At 48.0% G+C, this 23,505-nt stretch overlaps 1 protein-coding gene across 2 annotated transcripts in view; it reads left to right on the forward strand.

The window, feature by feature from the left end:
• The window catches only part of ATP2B4 (ATPase plasma membrane Ca2+ transporting 4), a 92,886-nt gene that overhangs the window by 44,410 nt on the left and 24,971 nt on the right, over positions 1–23,505 (forward strand). For both annotated transcript variants that reach the window (XM_081224289.1, XM_081224290.1), the window contains exons 3-13: positions 10,787–10,984; positions 11,840–12,097; positions 12,564–12,689; positions 13,120–13,245; positions 14,385–14,420; positions 15,999–16,160; positions 18,966–19,180; positions 19,503–19,745; positions 20,713–20,954; positions 21,920–22,151; positions 23,083–23,262. In XM_081224289.1, the coding sequence (XP_081080415.1) occupies positions 10,787–10,984; positions 11,840–12,097; positions 12,564–12,689; positions 13,120–13,245; positions 14,385–14,420; positions 15,999–16,160; positions 18,966–19,180; positions 19,503–19,745; positions 20,713–20,954; positions 21,920–22,151; positions 23,083–23,262 (2,018 nt within the window). The remainder of the gene's footprint in view (positions 1–10,786; positions 10,985–11,839; positions 12,098–12,563; positions 12,690–13,119; positions 13,246–14,384; positions 14,421–15,998; positions 16,161–18,965; positions 19,181–19,502; positions 19,746–20,712; positions 20,955–21,919; positions 22,152–23,082; positions 23,263–23,505) is intronic.

Here is a 23,505-nt window from a genome sequence, read left to right on the forward strand (position 1 = left end):
CCTAGCCTGTAGAGTTATTGGAATTAAATAATGTAATGTTATGTACAGTGCTTACACTTATAAGGGGTGTTCAATAAATTAGTGGTCTCACATTAAAATGGAGTCCATGTGTCTGAAGATATTTGCCAGAATATGAGTGCCTATGGAGTGCAATGTGTTTTTACATCTGGAGAGGCTGCTGCAGTCTACTTGCAACCACTGTCCATTTTCTCCATTCACCTGTTGATGTCAAAAAGCCTGGTTAAGATGGCAGTGCTTAGTTGCTTTCATGTGGCTTAGCAAAGGCCTTCTGTTTAGTATCTAATGACTGCCCTTTGGATAATGCCTACTTCTTGTCAGCTAGATTTCTTTATTCTGCCACTTTCACAGTAGCATTGACCTTAAAGAGAGGGTATTCCTGTTATGTTTAACTGAGATACTGCAATACTTTCGAAACATCCATCAGAATTTAAGCAGGATCTTTCTTTCCCCCTTCCTCTTCTGTTCTTATCCCTTGGGTCAGTTGTTTCTCTCACAAAGTGAAACTCAGAAGTCCAAATAAGCTGGAACCTAAGAAACCCCTAAGAGCAGGGTCCAGACTTTCCTCCCGATTTTCCAAACCCTTTCTCATAGCTGTTATTGTTAACTTCCTGATTCCCAGAGAGCTTCCATTCCCAAAGGCCAGCATATATCTTGTACTTTAATCTCAACATCAGATATCAAATGCTTAGATTCTTTCCCAGTCCTGGTTTCAGACCTGTAGTTGAAAGTCACCCTTCTGATGTCAGGTGCCTCTGTTGCTACAGACCCTGGCCATGCCTATATCCCAGTACCCCTACCATTGTCACAGTTGTCCACTGCCATTCTCCTGCTTCCTTAGATCACAAATATGTATCCTGATTTATTTCAATATTACGACTTACCCATAGGGCTGGTCCTGGAGCTGGGGAGGCAGGGTGTCAGAAAATAACTTTTCCGTGAGTAATTTTTAGCCCCCAGTGCCAACAATGACCCCCTCATATGTGAGAAGAGTAAAGGGATAGGAAAAGGAGACACAGAAGAGCTATGACACAGGAGTCTCTCCCCAGACAGGGATGGTGCTGAGCGGTTTGGTTGGACAGGCTAAGAAAAGAGCATCAATATCCAGGTGCCATAAAAAAGCAGCCTGTTCACAGAAGACTGCACTGAGTTGCCTGACAGCCTAGCATAGCTGTGGGGGGCCCCTGCAGGCTAATAATAAGAATAATAAAGAAATTTTCCCGGTGTTAGAATTCTGCTGATTGGAAACCAAGGTGAAGTAAGATAGGGGGGATTGGTTCCTAGAATATGACTCTTCCCCTTTATTTTCTGTTGGATTGATAGTATCTTTAGTATAGATTGGTAGATTGTTTTAAACCATAGCTACTAAGGGGCCTTATGGAACTTGGAGTTTATAACATTTCAAACACTAACATGTTTCTTTTATTCTGTCTCTCTCTCTCGCTCTTGCTCATAACAGACCAAAAGGTTTAAATGACTTGCCTAAAGTCTTACCACAGGGTAGAACTCGATGGAATAATTCATGTTTTCTGATTCACAGTCCATTCATGTTCTGCTGCCCCTTTGGCTAGAGCAGCAACACGGAGAGTCTCAGAATCACAGATAATTTTACAATTTGTTTTGTATTCCAACGCCTGATAAAATGTCTAACCGTGACCCAATGCTAATGTGAATTTAATGTTGGCTTGTGTTCCTTGAGTACAATGGCTAGTTGGAACAAGAGGAGATGCCCCAGTGGCCAAGAGTTGGTTACGTTCGAGATGACATGGAGGTGCTCAGCCTCCATGGCATTCAGCAACTACCAGACACAAGGCTGAGTGTGAGCAAAAAAGGGAAGGAGAGTTGGGGAAACAAAAAGGGATGGGGGAGACGTGAAAGATGACACATGCTTTCATCTAAGCCACTAAAGAGTTCAGCCTTCATGGCCATGTTAAAGAAGAGCAAAGAGGCAGAGGTGAGGCTCTAGTTCCTGGATAAGTGGTTGTTGTGTTACCTGAGGTTTATCAGTAGGGAAAACCTGAGCATTTTGCGCCAATGGAATCTTTTTTTTTTTTTTGCGGTATGCGGGCCTCTCACTGTTGTGGCCTCTCCCGCAGCGGAGCACAGGCTCCGGACACACAGGCTCAACGGCCATGGCTTATGGGCCCAGCCGCTCCGTGGCATGTGGGATCTTCCCGGACTGGGGCACGAACCCGTGTCCCCTGCATCGGCAGGCGGACTCCCAACCACTGCGCCACCAGGGAAGCCCAATGGAATCGTTTTAGTTTGCTTGCTTCTTTCCTCATTCCAATTTCTTTATCCCCCCTCTTTCTATTGCCTCTTCTTTCCCCATTACATCCCAACCCCAACCAATCTCTCCAATCTCCAAAGAGCTGAGCATTTTGGATGATACCCCCTAGAAGATAGCCTTTTATCTTCTGATCAGTTTTCCATGCTATCTCCTGGCTTCCAAGAGCAAGAGAACCTTTGTGAATCTGGAATGAGAATTACCCGTGGCTTAAGGGGAAGAAAGAAGAGGTATTTTTCCTTAGTCTCAGTCTCCCTTTGTGTGCAGGAAGCAGAGAGGATCCTAGTTGAGAGATTCTTTGGTCTAGATAGAAAGTTGTATGAATTCTTCTTCCCCGTAGAACTTTTCCACATCGGTCCTCAGCTGTGTGACCCTTTTTAGGAGGAAGAATGATGTTTTCTGAGAAGGAGCTAGGCCAACAGTTAGGGGGGAGGTCTGGGCCCAGATGAGAAAGGGCAGAGAAGGGGAGCCTTGACTAAACAATGAATCATTACCTGTGGGCTTCTTTCAGAAAGCTAAAGACTATTTATGTTGAATTTGGATCTAGAAGAATGTTGGTGGGAATTTCTGTTTCATGTTCCCTCTGTACCCTGCTATTCCTTTTCTCCTCTGCAGAGTTGAGGGTGTGACAGTGGGATACAGAGGGTTTCTAATTTCTTTTCAACCACATTAAACAAATATTTAACGTCCAGCAGGTGCTGGGGACACAATGGTGAACACGACAGGGACAGTTCTTCCTTCCATAAAGCTTACAGGCAATAACAGGATACACAAAACTTAAGGCAATTTCAGAAATATTGTCCTAGTGCTATGATGGTATTATGGGGGCACACAGTACAGGGACCTAAGCTGAGGGGATTGTAGGGAAGGAAAAGGGGGGCCTAGGAGTCAGAGATAGGACTCCTCCATCATGTGATTGCCTAGGGAAGCTCTGGCCTGGCCATGCGCTCTGTGGTAATTGCTACCACTTACTAAATCTTCCTGGCATAAGATGCAAGCATCTTTGCCTTGCCTAATAACTGAGCACCTACTAGGTTTAGGGAGCTGAGATTCTTTGGGGTTTAAACAGCAGGAGGGGGAAAGAATCTGTTTTAAGACAGCGCAGACTTTGATTTTGGTTCATTAACTGCAGGATTTAGGTTTATCTCTTCTGCACCTTAAGGTCTCTGGGGTTTAGCTGTGTTCCTGTTGCCATGCCTTTCGAGGTCAGTGGCATGTTCTACCAAGAAGTATCCATTTTCCCATAAGCTGGGACATACTGGGATTGGGCTCTTCCTCAGTGTAGGAGATTGAAATTTCTAGTAGCATTGTCAATCTGAAAGAAAATTGCACACGTAGCCCCATAAATGTTCACCTACAGTACTTCTAACACTAATATTATTTACAGAGTAGGATCTACAAGAAATAGAAATGGATGAAGTAATACAAAAAGTTCCAGTACCTTTCCCACGCTCTAACAGATGAATGCATGCCCCCGATTTAGAGACCACTGCTTTAGAGAATGTTGATGTTGCAGGGGATGTAAAGAAATGGGCAAGTGGATATGGGATGGAACGGATATGAGAAGAAGATGGGCAACTGGCTTCTCTGAGATTTTCTTCCCTATCTGTAGGGCTTATAGTCTGTTTTAGAAAATCCACTTTTAGGAGTCCATCAATTTCAACTTAGAAGCATAGCCAAGCTACCTCTCTTTCCTCATGCCCTCTGCCCCATAGCCATCACCTGGAAGATGCCAAATAAATTATTCTAAAAACAGTTCATGTGGGCATGACTGCTGAGAATAACAATCTGTGGTCCTCTCTGCCCATCACACTTTGGGCAGACATTTTAAGTTTAAGGTATGACAGAGACTCAGGCCAAAAGAATATCTTAGAGGGAGGAGAAGGGGTAGAGATGGGCAGACCAGCTCAAACAGCCAGAGAGCAGCTACACTGTGCTGTGAGTAGCTGTGAAATATTTAGTACCTAGCAGAGGGGTGGGAAAGGTTTTCACAAAACCTGGGGGAAGCAGCATCAACAGTGGGATGGTAGATGACTGAGAAAGACAGGAGAGAAAAAGTGCCCTCCCTTAGTCCCTCCTCCCTCTGCAGGGAATTCCACGTTGCATCCTGGGAGTTCCCTGTCTGGTTTGAGTTATAGGCTGAATTAGGTCAACCGTGCGTGACAGCTATGGGCCTGCTCTTTCCCAGGCCAACCCCAGGCTCTGTGAATTCTTCTCTATCCAGCTCCTCCTTGCCCAGAGTTGGTCTTCTGGCTTAGCTGGCATAATGCTACCAAGCAGGGGGTAGAGAAGTCTGGAGGCAGGGAGAATAGTTACAGCTCCTCAACCTGAGAGCCCTCCCTGCTTTCTCCCCTTCCACCAGGCCTAGAACCTTTTGTGCCACATTCCTTTGGCAGCTCAGCAGAAACTCTTGCGAGCTTTGTTTTGCTTTAAACCTTCTTGTCATTGCCTTGCACTGAACCGTCAGCTAGGGGAAGGAAGAAAGATAGCATTCCCTCCTTGGCTGAGGCAGATGTTGCATCCGCCCTTGGAAGTGGAGCTTTCGCTCTTTGTATTTAGCTCTGAGGTGTGAGTACTGGGGGGGGTGACACCGGAGGGGAGTGTGTGCATGCAGCGTGGGAGAGGGCGGCCGAGCAGAGGGTGAGGAGGGTGCTCTAGGGAGCTGTCTCTTCTCTGTGCCAGAGTTGGAGTGTTCACAAAAGCCATACAGCAGATGGCCAGATACGGGGAGACATTCCCTGAGGAAGCTGTCCACCTAGGGCAGGGCTTTAGGATTGCGAGTGAGAAAGGGGCATTCTTCTCTAAGTCCATCATCCTCTTGTGGTGACCTTAGGGAGACTGCCTTCTCTCTGGGGGCTGGAAGGCCAGCAGGTACAGAGCACATCTCCAAGCTGTGGGTGTGTTAAGCTAGGGATGCAGAAGCAGGGAAAGTGCTCTGAATCCTCGGAGGAGTGGCAGTGGGTTAGCAGTAGCAGCTGGCTGAAGGCTGTCAGTCCTTATGTTGACTTTAGGCTACTCTTCCCTCCTGCCCCCTAATCCACGGTTTTTAAGGTAGGACTTGAAAGGTATTCTGATGTCTGTTCTTATATACCAAATAGACTGCCTTCCGATCAACCCAGAGAAGCCTCTCCCTTATACTATTTTTGTAGGAGAAGGTTCTGCTGTCCCATTGGCAAGGTATCATAACTCAGACAGCTGGGAAGTCCCTCATGATGTCTAACCTAGCCCCACCCTTTCTGGGCCTGAGCTGGCTCTGATAAGGGGTGCCTCTGCCGACAGTCCTCGGCCTCCTAGGGAATCTGGCCCTGGTCCTTCCCTGCTGGAGCCAGGCCACTGAGGGCTGGGCTGCTGCTTCTCCTCCCAAGCCCTGGGTCCCCGAACAGGCTCATAGCAGACACAGATTTTCCACTGCTGCTTATTCCATCTCCCGCCAGCCTGGGCAGGGCTGTGTAATTCCCCAGCGTGGGGTGGGGGCAGTGACTTCACAGACTGACATTCTTGTCACCTCTCCTAGCTCACGTGTTAAGTCTGGTTCTTCGGGCCAGATGTATTCCCGATTTGGGTAGGATTTTCTCTCTTATGTTCTTGGGGACAAGATTTCTTCTCATTTTCTTGATGTATTTTTAGGGGAAACCCTTTTCCAGTGTTTCCAGCATTTTCTCCCTGCCAAGTCTCCCTTCCCCTCTTCAGGAAGCAGTATATTTTAGAAACAACTGTGGAGATAAGGGACTAAAACCCCCTCCTGGGCTGGACGAGTATTTATGTGAAATCACAGCTGCTGAGATCAAGGCCTGAGAGCCTCTTGGGGGCAGGAAGAATGGGAATGGAAAGCCCCAAATTGGGGATTGGCCGAGATCCCAGTCCCACATGGCTTTCCTGGGCCATGCCACATGTCAGAGAGGATTCCCAAGGCTACTATGCTGACAGCCCCAAACTGCCCCTCCCTGCCACGGGGCATGCTGGGAACTTGGGCAGCCACTTGACTTCTTAAGGTAGCTATTTTAAGAGCGTAGGGTGACTTAAGGTGGAGCAGAGAGATGAGAGAAAATGGCAAAAGGGAAGTAAATGTGTGACTTTGAGGGCATCTAAGTAAGAGCAAGGCCTGACCTTTTTTGTTTTCCATAACCTGTCTTGTTCCATTTGCTTGGGTCCAAAAAAGGCCAATAATGGACCTTTTATTGAATACAAAATTCATAGGTTAGACTCTGACAGACCTGGTGTCACCATCCCTGAGGACGGGAAAAGATGGGACTAATTCACCCCGGTTGTAAATAAAGAGTGGGAACAGGACTGATTTGCCTAGAGGTGTAGAGAAAAGCAGCATGTGGGCCTGCCCTGAGGTAAATAAAGGACGGTGGGTGACCAGCCATCCCTGTTTGCCTGGGGCTGAGGGGCCGGCCCAGGAGGCAGGAGCTCCAGTGCTAAAACCTGGAAAGCCCTGGACAAACCAGGACAAGTTAGTCACACCAGAATGAAGCCTCAGCTGAGTGCAGCTGCCTCCACACCCCAGCCCCACTGTGTGTAGCTTGGCATCCAGCTGCTTCCTGTAGAGCGGTATAGACTGCCGTGTACTTACTTGAGTAGTTACAAAACCTCTCCAGGCCGTAGTTTGCTTATATGTGAGGTGGGGTTAATAGCAGCTACTACACAGGGCTTTGCAGTGTTTCAGTGAGAAGACACAAATGTGCCTGGTGAAGCATCTGGCACAATTGTAATCGCTTAAATGTTCACAATCTTATTTATTACTCATTCATGCAGTTCATTCAATAAACTCGTGTGCATACTATGTGTCAAGCACTGTTCTAGACCTAGGGAACAAAGACAAAAATCCTGCCCTTGTGGAGGGGGATAGACAAACATAGGATAAATATATAATCTGTTCTGAGAGAAGACCTGTAGAGGGAAACAGTTAAGCAGGACAAGGGGATCAAACGTGCTAGGGGCAGAAAAGTCTGTGTTAAATACGGTGGTCAGGGTGAGCCTCGCGAGGAAGGCGGCATTTGTGCAAAGACCTGAAGGAGGTGAAAGGATGAGCCCTACCTAGTGAAGAGGAATCTGAGAAAGGAAACGTGTGCAGGGGCCCTGAAATAGAAACGTGTCTAGTGCATGCAGAGAATGGCAGGAAGGCTAGCTTGATGGCATCTCAATGAACAAGGGGAAAATGGTAGGAGTTAAGGGGGGGGGCTGGGGGCTCATAAAGGGGGCTTATAGGCCATCGTAAGGTCTTCTGTACCCAGTTTCATTCCAAGTAAAAGGCACCAGAGGATTCTGGGTAGATGAGTGTCATGGGTTGGGCTGTAAGAGATCATTCTGGAAAGAGAAGAGACTGAGAACAGAAAGGCAAGGGTGGAAGCAGCAGGCCAGTTAGACAGTCGCAGTGGTCCAGGCGAGAGATGACCGTGGCTTAGACCAGGATGGGAGCTGTGGAAAATGAGAAGTGAGGGGACCTTGGATATATTTTGAAGATAGAGCTGACAGATTCCCTGACTAAACGGATATAGTGGATGAGAGAGAGAGAGAGGAGTCAGGGGTGATTATGGGGCATTAATATGAGAGCAGGGAGAGGCAGGGCTACCTCAGATGGGGTGCTTTTAGCTAGACTGTTCTTGTTGTGTTGATGCCATTTTGGCCTTCATTAGACTTATTGGGATGTCCCTTGATGATAACCTCTAATATCTGACGTCTTGATTTGCCCTCATAGTCATCTACTCACCCTTGTTAAGGAGGGAATAACATCTCCTCCCTTTACATTGTGAATCCTGCTTTCTTGAGAAACATCCTAGGTAGATTAACAAATTAGCAGAACTCCTATTTCCCTCCAGTAAGCCTGGCCATCCAGCACAGCAGTTCCAAGTTGGCACAGACTTGCTATCTCAGGTCCCTGAGAGAAAGAACCAGCAAGGCCCTGTCCCCTGGCATCTCTGCCTCTGCCTGCCTGGGGATCAAGATGCCGTGCCCAGAAACACTCCTTTCCCAGGCCCTGGATTTTCTTTCCTGCTGAGAACTGACTTCTCAGAGTGGTGGAGGCAGGGATTCTCTGGCAAGCAGCCCAGCTTGCTTCTAGTGCTTTGGTCAAACCCGCTCCCCTGCAGAGCTCTGCTGTGCCTCTCAGCTTTCCAGCCAGGGTGGCGCTTTTGGGCCCAAGGAGGCAGGAGGCCCTGGATAAGAGCATCAGGCGCCACTCCCCCTGTTTCCCTCTCCTGAGCACTGGCAAGAGGAAGTGGTCTGCAGTCCCCACTTCACAATCGTGGGTGCCAGTTCACACCCCCACTTTACCTCCAGGCAGGGTCCCCAGGTAGATTTCAAGTACCTCTCCTGATGGTTTTTGTTTTTAGGGTGGAGAAATGGACCCTGCAAACAATACTCCCTGAGCACCTATTTTCCCATTTTCAAACTCTTGCTCTGTCTTCCTTAGTTCTAACCCAAATCTCTCTCCTTGCCATTTAAAGTAACACTCTTGCATCCTATTCAGTGGAGATGGAGAATAGATGTCTGCCCTCCTGCTAAGCCCCCATTCCCCACCCGTGGAGTAGCCCTTCACGTTGACTAAAGTGTGGAGAGGTCCTCTGGCATCAGTATCCCCATTTTCTCCTTGCAGCTTCCGGTCATCTGCTTTGCTTGCACCTCTGTGTGAAGCTGTGTTAAGTGTCCCCATCCTTTGATTCTAACCCTCCTCAGCTGCTGATCTTTTTTCAAGACAAAGGTTGCCTCACCCTGCCTGTGAGGAACCCACAGTATAGCCAACAATGTCCAGTGCCAAAACCAGGGCTAATTTGCTAATCAAGTTGTGTAAACAATATGATAAATGTCACCCGGCATTAATTAAAGTTAGAAGCTGTCTCCTCTTCCCTTAAAGTATAACACCCCTGGGGCCCAGGAGAAGGGCCTAAATATAAGGAAGACACTGGGAATAGTTCTGCCTCACTCTTCTTCTCTCTGGCAACATGCCTGGACTATGTGTGCACACTCACACAGGTATGTAAGCACACGTGTGTTAGTGGGGAACATGCTGATGAAGGACTGAGTACTAACTCAGTGGCTTCACCTTCATTGTTCTCTTTTTATTCAACCTGAATAATAGTGCTTCTCCTAGTACTTTGTCTAAGTAGTACTTCTCTTAGCACCTAGTACATCTCTAAGTACATAGTACTTAGCAGAACAGTAGTACCTCTTAGTGATGTGTGTGTGTCTATGCATGTATGCCTCTGTGTGTGACAGAAAAGGATGGCTGTGTGCAAAAAGGGGATGCCCAAAGTTGGAGCCTCGAAGCCTCTACTCTGTTGATCTCCTGAAACCACTGAAACTTGGACAGGACAACTGGTTAGGCTCTGTCTCCTAGTCTCCTAGCATGCCCTTGGGCAGATAGCTTATTCTTTCTGGCTTTTGTGTATGAGCCAGTGGGTGGAAGCCAGCTCTGTTTTTATTTTTATTTTTATTTTATTTTTATTTTTTGCGGTACGCGGGCCTCTCACTGTTGTGGCCTCTCCTGTTGCGGAGCACAGGCTCCAGACGCGAGGCTCAGCGGCCATGGCTCACGGGCCCAGCCGCTCCGTGGCATGTGGGATCTTCCCGGACGGGGGCATGAACCCGTGTCCCCTGCATCGGCAGGCGGACTCTCAACCACTGTGCCACCAGGGAAGCCCTTTTTTTTTTTTTAACATTTTATTTTATTTTATTTTATTTTTTAATTTTTGACTGTGTTGGGTCTTCATTGCTGCACACAGGCTTTCTCTAGTTGCGACAAGCAGGGGCTACTCTTCGTTGCAGTGCATGGGCTTCTCATTGCGGTGGCTTCTCTTGTTGCAGAGCATGGGCTCTAGGCACGCGGGCTTCAGTAGTTGTGGTGCGTGGGCTCAGTAGTTGCGGTGTGCAGGCTGTAGGGTGCGCGAGCTTCTGTAGTTGTGGCACGTGGGCTCAGTATTTGTGGCTCACGGGCTCTAGAGCACAGGCTCAGTAGTTGTGGCTCACAGGCTTAATTGCTCCACGACATGTGGGATCTTCCCGGACCGGGGATCGAATGCATGTCCCCTGCATTGGCAGGCGGATTCTTAACTACTGCGCCACCAGGGAAGTCCCAGCTCTATTTTTAAATCATGACCAGCACTTACAAGTTAATGTGAGAGTCTCAGGAAACATTTTAATGTTTGTGCTCTTAGAGCTGGAGCCTGGAGCAAACTCCATGAGGAAGAGATGAAGTTTTAGGTCTAGGTTAGCTTACCCTGGAGACCAAGAGGAGTGAGTGGCCCCTGTGACCAACTTGTCTGGGTTTGCCCCCATTTTTAGACTGAAAATTTCACATCCGCTGAGTCTGAGCAAAAAGTCTGTCAGCCACAGAGACCAGTCACCCTAACTGGATCTCATACGTGGGCAGATCGGGAAGCAAGGTATCTTTTTTAAAGGGATCTTTTAACTGCCTTCTTCTGTCATTCATCTCTACCCCTTTTTTCTCGCTCATTTGCTCTACTCTTATGTCTTTTTCAGGCCTATCTGGAAACCCTGCAGATCTGGAGAAACGTAAACAAGTATTTGGACAAAACTTGATTCCCCCCAAAAAGCCCAAGACCTTTTTAGAATTAGTGTGGGAAGCCCTTCAAGATGTCACACTCATCATCCTGGAGATCGCAGCCATCATCTCCCTGGTCCTGTCCTTCTATCGCCCCCCTGGGGAAGAAAATGAACGTGAGTATCTTGAACAGACCAGCGTGACTCTGATCTGGGTTGTTTCCAGCACCACCGAAAAACGCTTAGTATTCACGTTGACAGATTATAGCTTAAAAATGCCCCCCCATTATCCAGAGTGGGTTCTCCAAAGGAAGCTAACAAGTAGCTAGTAAGCTATTCTTCCAACCTATCCTGATTCCAGGGTCTTTTCCCCCCTTTCACATCAAATCCTTATTCAGAATGTCTTAAATCCTCTATGCTCACTCAACCAACAAAGCCCTGCATCTCAGAGTTCCCCCAGTTGTGTGAGCATCATAGGAAGTAGTAGTGGGAGCTACCATGTTGGTGGTCATAAGTTCTTTATATGTGACTAGCCTGTAATTTGTATTGACATGTTTCATGCTATTTAGTCATTTGCTTCTTTGGGGTAAACATAAATAGTTATATTGGTGGTGAGATGACACCCAATCCTGCTGTCCTCCAGCATCCTCAGAGGAGAGCTATTCTACCCAAGAGAATAGCTGTTATTCTCTTTCCCTGACTCTCTATTCTGGGGGGTTGCAGAAGCACAACCCCCATTTTTTTTTTTTTTTTTTTTTTTTTTTTTTTTGCGGTACGCGGGCCTCTCACTGCTGTGGCCTCTCCCATTGCGGAGCACAGGCTCCGGACGCGCAGGCCCAGTGGCCATGGCTCACGGGCCCAGCCGCTCCGCGGCATGTGGGATCCTCCCAGACCGGGGCACGAACCCGTGTCCCCAGCATCGGCAGGTGGACTCTCAACCACTGCGCCACCAGGGAAGCCCCACAACCCCCATTTTTAATGCCAACAAAAGCCCCTACGTGACCCTTCTTTTCTCTGCTTTCCCTGGGCTAGAGTGTGGTCTAGCCGTAACTAGCCCAGAAGATGAAGGGGAGGCAGAAGCCGGCTGGATTGAGGGGGCAGCCATCTTATTCTCAGTGATCATCGTGGTGCTAGTGACCGCCTTCAATGATTGGAGCAAAGAGAAGCAATTCCGGGGGCTGCAGAACCGCATTGAAAAGGAACAGAAATTCTCCGTTATCCGAAATGGTCACATCATTCAGCTCCCTGTGGCTGAGATCGTGGTGGGCGACATTGCCCAGATCAAATACGGTGAGAGCCCTGTGTTTCTTGTACCTGTGCCACCCTCCCTATTTGAAGGCTAGGTCCTTTGGCATAAGGGGGCTGCTTGGAATTGCTGAGGACCCAAAAAGTTAAGACCCCAAATTGTGTTAGCTTCTAGGTTAGAGTTTAAGGAGGTTATGGAAGAGAAATTCACAGAAAGCAGTAACTGAAACTCCCAAAGACTGTTAGACTGTACCCTGTGTGTCTTAGATGAAAAGTATATAATATTCAGGCCATGGGAATGTGTTTGGGGATCAGTAACTGTTTGAATTTATAATACCCGGAATGGAGTCTTATCTCAGGTTGTCAGAGCTGAAGTTGTCTTTCAAATGCTCTCCAGATTCTCCCTGGGCCTTTGCCCTATAGGCGGGGCCCATGGGAGCAGCCCTGAGATGGGGTTGGATGGTCCTTACCTACCCTCTTTCCCTGTTGCCCCTTCACTTCTGTGTACTAGGTGACCTGCTGCCTGCAGATGGAATCCTGATCCAGGGCAATGATCTCAAGATTGACGAGAGCTCTCTGACTGGGGAGTCGGACCATGTCAAAAAGTCCCTGGAAAGAGACCCCATGTTGCTCTCAGGTATGGCCTCTGGCTTCACCAGTTCCCATGCTGCCTCCCCCCAGACAGTCAGCCCCAGAGACCATATCCAGACCTTGCTCTCCCTTCTGGCCCTGCCCCAAGGTTCAGCAGAGGCAGTAGCATATTAGTGGGTTGAATACACGGATATCAAGCAACCTATAAGAGACTGCCTATGAAGCAGGTGCTATAAGGGCTCTGCTGGCTGGGGATGGGTGGTGGGAAAGGAGCCTTACCCTAAAGCAGTTAGACACATCGTTTCCCTTACGCCTCAGTTTGCTTGCTCTTGATCTTTTCCTGCTATCTGCTGAGTATATCACTATCCACGGGAGAGGAAGAAAGAGGGATTGCTTTTTTCCAGGTTTATGTTTCACACCAAAGAATGGCCAGGTATAAAAAAAACAACACTTCTCTCGTCTTCTTTCTCATTTAGGGACCCATGTCATGGAAGGTTCTGGCCGAATGGTAGTGACTGCTGTGGGTATCAACTCTCAGACTGGAATCATCTTTACACTCTTGGGGGCCAGTGAGGGGGAAGAGGAAGAGAAGAAGAAGAAAGGTAAAGGGCTTTCGGGATGAGAGTCTTTTCCCTCCCACCCCCATGGACAGACTAGGAAAGGGAGCAGATCTGGATGCAGTACCTGGTTGGAAGAATCAGCAGGATGATGAGTGCAGATATCCAAACCCCTTGTTGAGCGAAGGGTATCATCCCCGGCTCCCCACAGTGCTCTCATGGAAACCAGATCCTGGCCCGGTCAGGTTGCATCGATTCCTGTGTCTGTTGGTGGATTGTAAAGGGATGAGGTAGAAAGCCTGCCCCAAATGAGCTGGCAAGGTGCGCAACTCCCCTCTGTGTAGTCCTCCGACCCTTGCCCCTTTTTTCCTCAGACATGGGGGACTATATGAATCATCAAGGCTAAGGGAAAACTGTCCAGGAGAAGAAACTGGATTCCTGCTGAAACTATGGGCTGTCAGTGGAAGAGAGACACGGCCAGGAGAGTAGGAACAGAGAGGGAATGTCTACCCCGAAGTTAGCCCTGTCTTTGCCATTCACTTGTTTCTGAAAGAAGGAAAAACAGAAGGCAAAAAAAAGATACCAAACCATATCTACACCTTTCCCTTAAGAATTCCTTCTTCCCTTGGAGGAGAGAAGGATTTCTACCAGTTGGCTGGAAGGACCATCTTGGGCTGTTTAGGGAAGGGGAGTTAATGAGAAGGAGACAAAACACATTCACTCAGGAACGAGACTATCCGTTTCTGCAGCTGCCTGCAAGTGAATAAGGAGGACGCTTGCTTGGCGCTGGTAAACTGACATGGAGGCACCTTGCAGGGCCTTTGCCACCAGGCAGAAACAGTTCAAACCTCTCGCTTCCTAACCCCCACCCCATTTCTCCAAGTGGTGTGACTCAGGCCGGGGGCACCCTCCCAACAGCAACTGTGCTCCAGGAGAAAGCAGCTCAGAAGTGGGTGTGCACTCACCTGCATGAGTGGCCTGGTCCATACCCCAAGGATTCATGAGAGCCCCTAATGAAAATGGAGGTAAACAGGTGTGAGCTTCCTTTACATTCCCTTTCCTGTAACTCAGCCCCTTTGCTGTTGCCCTTTTGGGCTCTGAGCAGGACCCGAAACATTGGATATCTGATCTCTTAATAGTCACTTTGGGTCTCCACCCCATTTTTTTCTTTCTTGTTCAAACAGGTAAAAAACAAGGAGTCCCTGAAAATCGCAACAAAGGTAACCTTTCCACCCACTCATTTACCATCTCTACCTGCCCACACTCAAACCAGGCCTTCCCAGGCCATCTGCCTCCTCCCTTTTCCTCTCCATAAATTTGTTATCTGCTGCTGTGGCCCAGATGCCTTATCCTGAGGAAGGTGCAGAGATTTGGGGGTGGTCTCAAGCTCTCAAACCCAATCTAAGATGGGACAACAGCATCCTCTGCTGTTGGCTCAAGGAACCTCATGTCAGTCTTGGAGAGCCTGTGAGATTGACCTGCTCTTCCCAGGGTGCTGAACTCTTCGCTTCACTGCCCTAGGCCAGATTTAAACAACAACGGTCATCAGTTTCTGGGTTGGAAGGCTTCAGGGTCCTTATGGTGGAAGGAGTTGGGATGGGCAGTCCCTGCACCCTCCTCTCGTTGGCTTCCTCATCGGTGTCCTCTTCTGATCTGGATTCCTTCTCAGCTAGTCTTCTCGGGGGTGGAGAGAGCCCTTTCTCCGTAACCTCGTTCCCCACCTCTTTCTTTGTTCTCTCCACAGTCTGTTTTCTTCCTCCTAATCTGATGTGTGTTGCTTTTTTGGTGGCTGTGTTTACATCCTGTCTCTGTCTTGTTTGTGAGTCTGACAGCAGAGACAGTATCTCAGGAAGGGCATCTAACCAAAGGGGTTGAGCTCTGCAGGGGTGAAATTGGAGGGGTGCCAGGAACCAGCAAGAACTGCTCTCTTGAGACAGCTCCTAGAGATTTTTTCCTTTTGTAACCCACATCATAGTAGTTTTTAGAAATAAAGGCATCATGTCGGAGAGCCAGGGCTCCACAAAAATAATTCTTTAATTTTAGATTTCTTTAACTCTTCTTTTTAAAGCAAAGTGGATTTATATGTCTGTCTTTATCCTGGCTTTCTCTTATTCCAGGGAGTCCCTCACACCAGCTTCTTCCCTTTTCCCCTAGGTCCCACTCTGTACCTCCCTACCTTCATCAGACAGGGGAGAAAAGAGATTTCCTTCCCCTATCGTTCAACTAATACGAGAGGGAACTGGAAAGTACCCTGTGTCTGGGGTCGGTGTTTCTTCCTTGACAGTCTATATAGATATAGATATAGATATAGATATAGATAGATATAGTGAGAGAGAGATGAACCTTTCAAAGAGCTGACTAGGACCCTTATGCTCTAGGAATATCTACCAGCCTTCCCCTTCAGCCCCTTTCTGCAGTAAAGATTCACTATATTAAGCACTGAATTCCGGGAAAGATGGTTGTTGGTAACAGCACTTATGGCATGACTAATCCTCTTGCTGGAATAAACCTGGCTTGGGGCTCTGAGGTAGTGCCAGGAAGCTGCCACTGAAGTGGAAATCCACACCGTAAAAGCACCATATTTCACCGCCAGTTGTTAAGATATCATTCCAAAAGCCCTCATAGAGGCTCAAAGTCAAGCTCCCTGTCTGGCATGGGGTGAGGGTGGTCAGATCTGATGTCAGGGGTCCAAGGTATATTCCAGGAATAAGACAGAAGGATTTGTCCGTTTCCACTTGCCTGCTACTCAGTGCTACTACCTTGCCTGCTTACCTGTCCTATTTGTGTGTACACCCTAGCAAAGACTCAGGATGGAGTGGCCTTGGAAATCCAGCCACTCAACAGCCAGGAGGGGATCGACAATGAGGAAAAGGAGAAAAAGGCAGCCAAGCTGCCCAAAAAGGAGAAGTCGGTGCTGCAAGGCAAGCTGACGCGCTTGGCTGTACAGATTGGGAAAGCTGGTGAGTAGGGTGGAGCCTTCTTGGTTTGTTTATCAGTGCTATTCTGGATCCTCGCTACTTTGATTGCCTTCTTTCTACACCAGCCAGGTCTGGCAGAAAGAAGCTGAAAGTTCCAAGTGGCTAATGCAGTCCAGGTAGCTGTGTCTCTCTCTGCGACTGTTTAGCTTTTGCAGAGAGAGGTGTTTTCCTGTGTGTTAGGGTTAAAGGTGCAAACAAATGGGAGATTTACATTAGCAAGAAGGAAGACTTTAATAGCTACTCACCTGCTTGTGTACTGGCTTGTAAGTTCCTTAACGGTAGAGAAGGCTGTTGTTTGCTGAGGGTAATTCCCTAGCATAGCAATGGCCAGGCATAGAGCAATCAGTTCAGAATAAGGACTGGAGGGTAAAGGAAGACAGTGATTAAAGAGGCGCTTTGCAGAGCAGAGGTCAGTAAAGGCACTCCTGTGCATCGTGAGAGGAAGCAGCTTCTCCATCGCTTGCCTCTTCACTCTCCTCTCTCCTGTCTTCTTTCAGTGGGGGGGTGGGGCGGGAGATTTAGAGGAGGGAACAAAGGAAGATTGCTCCTTCAGCGCACATATCCCTTAAACTACAGTCTTTTTCCACTGTTTATTTGCTGACCTCACCTCTCTGTTTACTACAGTCAGAGTCTAGTCCAGAGTCTATTTCTGTGTGCGGCCTGAGATTCTGCGTTTCTAACCATCCCCCGGGTGATGCCAGTACTGCTGCTCTGCTAAGCACACATTGAATAACAAGAATCTATGCTGTCCACTACTGCAGCCACTAACCATGTGTGGCTGTTTCCATTTAAATTAATGAAAATTAATGAAATTAATGAGAATTAGATATAGTTAAATATTCATCTCCTCAGTCACATTAACCTATTTCAGTTGGTCAATAACCACGTGTGGCTAGTGGCTGCCATATTGGGCAGTGCAAATAGAGAACATTTTAAGCACCACAGAGAGTTTTATAGAGTGTCAGTCTGGCCTATTCATCCAGTTCTAGTACCTAGCTAATTTTGACCACCATGAAGTCTCTTGCATATAAACAATACACAGATGAGGGACTTCCCTGGTGGCACAGTGGTTAAGAATCCGCCTGCAAATGCAGGGGAAATGGGTTCAAGCCCTGGTCCGGGAAGATCCCACATGCCGCGGAGCAACTAAGCCCGTGCGCCACAACTACTGAGCCTGCGCTCTAGAGCCCTTGTGCCGCAACTACTGAAGCCCGCACGCCTAGAGCCCATGCTCCGCAACAAGAGAAGCCACCGCAATGAGAAGTCTGCACACCACCACGAAGAGTAGCCCCCACTCGCCACAACTAGAGAGAGCCTGCGCGCAGCAACGAAGGCCCAACGCAGCCAAAAATTAATTAATTAATTAATTTTAAAAACAAAACAAAACAGTACACAGATGAGATAAATTGCAAGTGTGGAATCAAATTGCTGAGCCTGGCACACGGGTTTGAAACATTAAACAGATCCCCCTGTTGTGCTCCTAATCCCTACCTTATTCTTTAGGGAGTACAAGCTACCTGAGGGCTACCCACTGGTCTCCTCTGTTTATTCATTTCACATATCATCTAGACCAAGGACCAGGGGGAAGCGAGTGAGGTGCCTTGCACCACCCTGACAGTGAATGCCTCCTTAAATTTTGCAGCCTAGGTGCCTTGCTTGCCTCACCTCTTAGGCCTGACCCTGATGAAGCAAAGTACAAAAGAATATGCTTTCAATGATACAATCACCTCTAGCCTTGTTCTGATTCCTCTGAATCACTGCGCCCTCAAGAAAAGCAAAGACACAAATCAAACTATGATTTGAAGTGGAACTTTTCCCAGATATTGTACCACAGGTAGATACAGATGCCCAAATACTGATCCCCTCAGCCCTCAGAGTAGCCAGGCAGCACCCAAAGCAGTTGGAACCCTTAGACCAGTTGTTTTCTGATCTTGAGCAGATTCTCCATTGTAGGATATGTAGGATGACCAACTATCCCAGTTTGCTTGAGACTTTCTCAGTTTTAGCACTGAAAGTCCCACAGCCCAGGAAACTGCTCAGTCTCAGGCAAACCAGGATGGTTGGTCCGCCTCCAGTGCACCATACCAAAACCTCTCTGTGCCTTAGAGAGACACATAAAAGGGGATGATAATAGTAACATCTCACAGGATTGTTGTGAGGATTAAATGAGTTAATACCCGTGAAGTGCTTGCCTGACTCCTAGTAAGCACTATATTAATAGTTGTTATTATTGTCATCTTCTGTCTATGCCACGTCAGGAGAAAGGTTGGGAAGCACCGCTCTAAGGGTTAGTTATGTAGGTGATGTGCTAATACCATAGGGCAACACTGTGAACAAGTTGTGAATTGCCTGACATTCTCAGGCTACTAGGGAAGAAGTTAAAATTGATAAACCACTAGGAAATAGGCACCTATAGTCACTACATTGTGATTTGTAGGAAGAGAGTAGGTCTGAGATAGAATCATAGAATGCTATTTTAGGAAACTAAACCAATCCTCTTATTTATGAATGAGGAAACAGGCCCAGAGAGGGTCAAGACCAGTCCGAAGCCACGAGTCAAGTTGGTGCAGTACTGAGAATAGCACCCATGTCTTTAGAATGCAAAGCCACCTCTGTCCCCTACACTGTAATGTACAAGCACCAGAGAATGGATAGGGGCTTTGGGTATGACTTAGATAGTCATTTTTAAAATGGATAGCAAAGGCTACAATTTATGCCAATCCATCTCTGGCTAGGGCCCTAGGAATACCCTGAAGCCTGGGTTCATTTGACTTGTTTCCTGGACAGGTCTGATCATGTCTGCAATCACGGTTCTCATCCTGATTCTGTACTTTGTGATCGACAACTTTGTGATACAGCGCAGACCATGGCTGGCTGAGTGTACTCCCATCTACGTCCAGTACTTTGTCAAGTTCTTCATCATTGGCATCACTGTGCTGGTGGTGGCTGTGCCAGAGGGGCTGCCACTGGCAGTCACCATTTCACTGGCTTACTCTGTGAAGGTGAGACTGGAATGAAACTGTGTCTTCTTTCAGAACAGAGACCGGAGGGGAGGGTACCGTGTAGCCTCTGGTGAAAGGATGGGCCACTCTGTCTTCATAAACTCTGGGTGATGCCTTCAGGAGCAGAAGCCGCTGGCACTTTGGAAGGACCATCTGGATCAGTTGCATCAACATTTAAGTAACCCAGTAGAATCTTAAGAGTATTTACAAAAATGGTATCCTGCATTTTTGTGTGGGACCAGAGAATGAAATGTGGAGAGATGCTGGCTAGGAAATGGCCTTTGACCTGTATTTGGGAAGTCTTTTCTCTTCTCCTTTGTAGAAAATGATGAAAGACAATAACCTGGTACGGCACTTGGATGCTTGTGAAACAATGGGCAATGCCACAGCCATCTGCTCTGATAAGACAGGCACATTGACCATGAACCGCATGACTGTGGTGCAGGCTCATATCGGAGAAACCCATTACCATCAAATCCCAAGCCCTGATGTCCTCGTGCCCAAGGTCCTGGACCTTATTGTCAATGGTATTTCTATCAACAGTGCCTACACCTCCAAGGTTCTGGTAAGCGTTTCCTTTGCCAGGACACTTAAAATGGGTAGGTGGAGGGAACCATTAATTTTCTCTTGTTTATTCTGCCTGAATTGCCATCCCACATCCCATTTCCCACTCCCCAGTGAACATGTTTGGGGTGAAACTAGGAAATAATCCATGGGAGTAGATTGGGAGATGGGAGGGAAAGGGGGAGGCAGGTAGGAATCTATGGCTATGAAATGACCTCCAATCACCAGGTAAAGGCAGTATCTCTAAAAAGATCTTGGGACTTCTCTGGCAGTCCACTGGTCAAGACTTTGCCTTCCAATGAAGGGGGTGTGTGTTCGATCCCTGGTCAGGGAGCTAAGATCCCTCCCACATGCCTCGGGGCCCAAAAACCAAAACCAAAAACAGAAGCAATATTGTAACAAATTCAATAAAGACTTTAAAAATGGTCCACATCAAAAAATCTTTAAAAAATAAACACAATAAAAATAAATAAATAAAAAGAGACCTCAGGCTTTCCTGGTGGCGCAGTGGTTGAGAGTCCGCCTGCCGATGCAGGGGACACGGGTTCGTGCCCCGGTCCGGGAGGATCCCGCGTGCCGTGGAGCGGCTGGGCCCGTGAGCCATGGCCGCTGAGCCTGCGCGTCCGGAGCCTGTGCTCCGCGACGGAGAGGCCACGGCAGTGAGAGGCTCGCGTACCGCAAAAAAAAAAAAAAAAAAAAGAGACTTCATGCTGGTCAGGAGTAAATTACTCAGTTTCTAGAAACTAAGAGAGACTGTTAGAATAAGACCCACACAGGGTGAGACACCAGCACCACCCCCAGGGCAACTAAAAAATCCCCAAGCCCTAGGTGGCTCAGGGACCACAGTCAGCACCCCCACGGGCCCTGGGTACATGTGTGAAAGCCTCGAGCGGAGTCTTTCCCTTCCTAGGTTCTCTCCCCAGCTTCGGCACCTCATCCAACACTCCCACGTGTGTTTTTCCTCTCAGCCTCCGGAGAAGGAGGGCGGCCTGCCGCGGCAGGTGGGCAACAAGACTGAGTGCGCCCTGCTGGGCTTCGTCACGGACCTGAAGCAGGATTACCACGCCGTGCGCAGTGAGGTGCCCGAGGAGAAGCTCTACAAGGTGTACACCTTCAACTCGGTGCGCAAGTCCATGAGCACCGTCATCGAGAAGCCCCGCGGTGGCTACCGCATGTACAGCAAGGGTGCTTCTGAGATCATCTTGCGCAAGTGAGCGCCCCTCCCCCGCTTCTTCCTCCCTTCAGGATCCTCCCCTCAGGGAGGTCAGGGTGCCAGGCCTCACGCTGAATCCACCTGGATGATGAGCGAACCCTCCTTCCAGGCGGTGACATCATGACTAACATCTGAGCTTGGTTCAGGCCAAGCCTTGCTGTTAAGTACTTTGGATACTGTACTTACTCTTCACAGCTCAGCGAGGTAGATGCTGTCATTATCCCTGTTTTACGGATGAGAATTCAGAGGTGCTGGGAAGTTCAGTAACTTGCTGGAAGTGATACAACTCTTAGTGGCACAGCCACGGTTCAGACCTAGGCAATCCAAACTTCCATTTCCTATTCTGAAAAGAGATGATAATACCCACCCATCTCACAGGGTTACTCTGATTAAGTGATTCAATGTATGTAAAATGCCTTGCACATAGCAAGTATTGATACTAGAAGTGTTAGTTCTGCGCTCCCTTTTCCTTTTTATTCTCAATTCTGATCACAGGAGGTTGCATAATCAAAGTGGCTAGATGATCCATAGGTCATTAAAAGGTGACCTACGTGGATCACCTATGTGGATATAGGGCCAGTAGCTAAAAACCAGTGCCCCAGCTTGGCTTTAGCCACCCCCTTTTGAGTGACACGTTCTTGTTGAGCACACCCTCTGCACTGAGCACTGTCTACCTTTGTGAAGCTCAAAAGAGCAGGCGATCCACAAATGACCCTTGATGTTGTATTCACATACGAGTAGGAGCAGACAACATGGGAGAATCAAATGCTCTGCCCACCTAGACGTTACCCACCTACTGGCCACCCCACCTTGGAAAAAGGGGCTCAGCTTTGGGTTATGAGTGGAGATTAATGGCCACAGAACAGTATCTTTAGGAGTAATGCAGAGTGGCCAGAATGTCTGTAAATGACTATGCAAGCACATAGCGGGGGATGCTGCTTTCTGACTGTGTGCCCCACCAGGTGTAATCGAATCCTGGACAAGAAAGGGGAAGCAGTGCCATTCAAGAATAAGGACCGAGATGAGATGGTCCGCACCGTCATCGAGCCCATGGCCAGTGAGGGACTCCGGACTATCTGCATAGCTTACCGGGATTTCAATGACGGAGAGCCCCCATGGGACAATGAGAGTGAAATCCTCACTGAACTGACCTGTATTGCAGTGGTGGGCATTGAGGACCCTGTGCGCCCAGAGGTGAGGCTTTGACTTGAAAAAAGGGCTAGGAAACATGAATGGAAGTCTTCCAGTGGCCCCGGCCCATGCGCCGGCCCAGTGTGACCTAATGCGAGGCCACCCAGGAGTCGCAGGAACTGGGGTACTAGCTCCATTTCTAGTTGTAACTTAGGAAACTTAGGCAAGTTACCTAACTGTTTCTCATTTGCTGGGATAGATGTTTCTGTGCTTCCTGCTTCACAGAACTGCTGTAGAGTACTGAACTAATAGAAAGTGGCATTCCTACAGTTCATGCTGTCTGAGGGGTAAGAAACATAGGTTTTACTGGGCTTATTGTTTGGTACTCAAGAATTGTCAGGAGATGGAATTAACTGGAACACCAACTTTGTCTCTAGCCACCTTCTTTCAAGCAACACATTCTTGTCGAGCACCCCTAGAAGAGCTGAGCACTACTCTCAATTCTAGGGCATTGAAAAAGTCTCTGCTTCTAAGAAGTTCAGACCAATGGACTATCAACCATCAAGACCCAGTGTGTCATGCATTTGGGAAACTTAAAAGAATTGATATTGTTGGAGTATGTGCCAGGGGGGTGGAAGGTGGTTAAAACTTCTGCTAGAAAGGAAGGCAGTGGCAAAATCTCAAAAGGCCAGGCGTGCCCCGCTAAGAAATCTAGATTGTGAGTGGGAGAGTAAGCTTTTACACCTGGCTCCTGAAGCAAATTTCCCCTTCAACTCATGGTACAATAAGGCAAATTCAAATGTGAGTATCATGGAGAGGACAGAAGCGAGGTGGCGCCAAGCAATATAAAAATGACCAGACTTAGCCCATGCCCCATGGTTCTGCTTCCAGGGTGCCTCTCCGCTGTCCACAATGAAGGGACAACTGAACAGGAGCAGCTTACCAGGCCTCACCACCCCCACCTCCTCCATTCCTCTTGCCTCACTCTCCACAGGTACCGGAAGCTATTGCCAAATGCAAACGAGCTGGCATTACTGTCAGAATGGTGACAGGTGACAACATCAACACAGCCCGGGCCATCGCCACCAAATGTGGCATCATGACACCTGGGGATGACTTTCTGTGCTTGGAGGGCAAAGAATTCAATCGACTCATCCGAAACGAGAAGGGCGAGGTGAGTCTTGGGTGGGAGGAATCAGGGCCTCCTTTATTAGGCGAGGGCTGGTTCACGTGTAAGGCGTCTGGGACAGGTGGGAGGAAGTGGGTGGTTTATAAACTAAAATCTATTCATAGTGAGATGTCCCTTTTACTGTTCAGACAGTAAAATCGGATTTTTTTTCTTCTCACTATCTTCATTCACAAGCCATCTTTTGAGACAGTGTCACTAATCTTTCATGTCTTTCCATTTTTTTCAATT

Source organism: Mesoplodon bidens (genome assembly GCF_964165515.1).
Source record: "Mesoplodon bidens genome assembly, chromosome: 2".
Classification (NCBI taxonomy): domain Eukaryota; kingdom Metazoa; phylum Chordata; class Mammalia; order Artiodactyla; family Ziphiidae; genus Mesoplodon; species Mesoplodon bidens.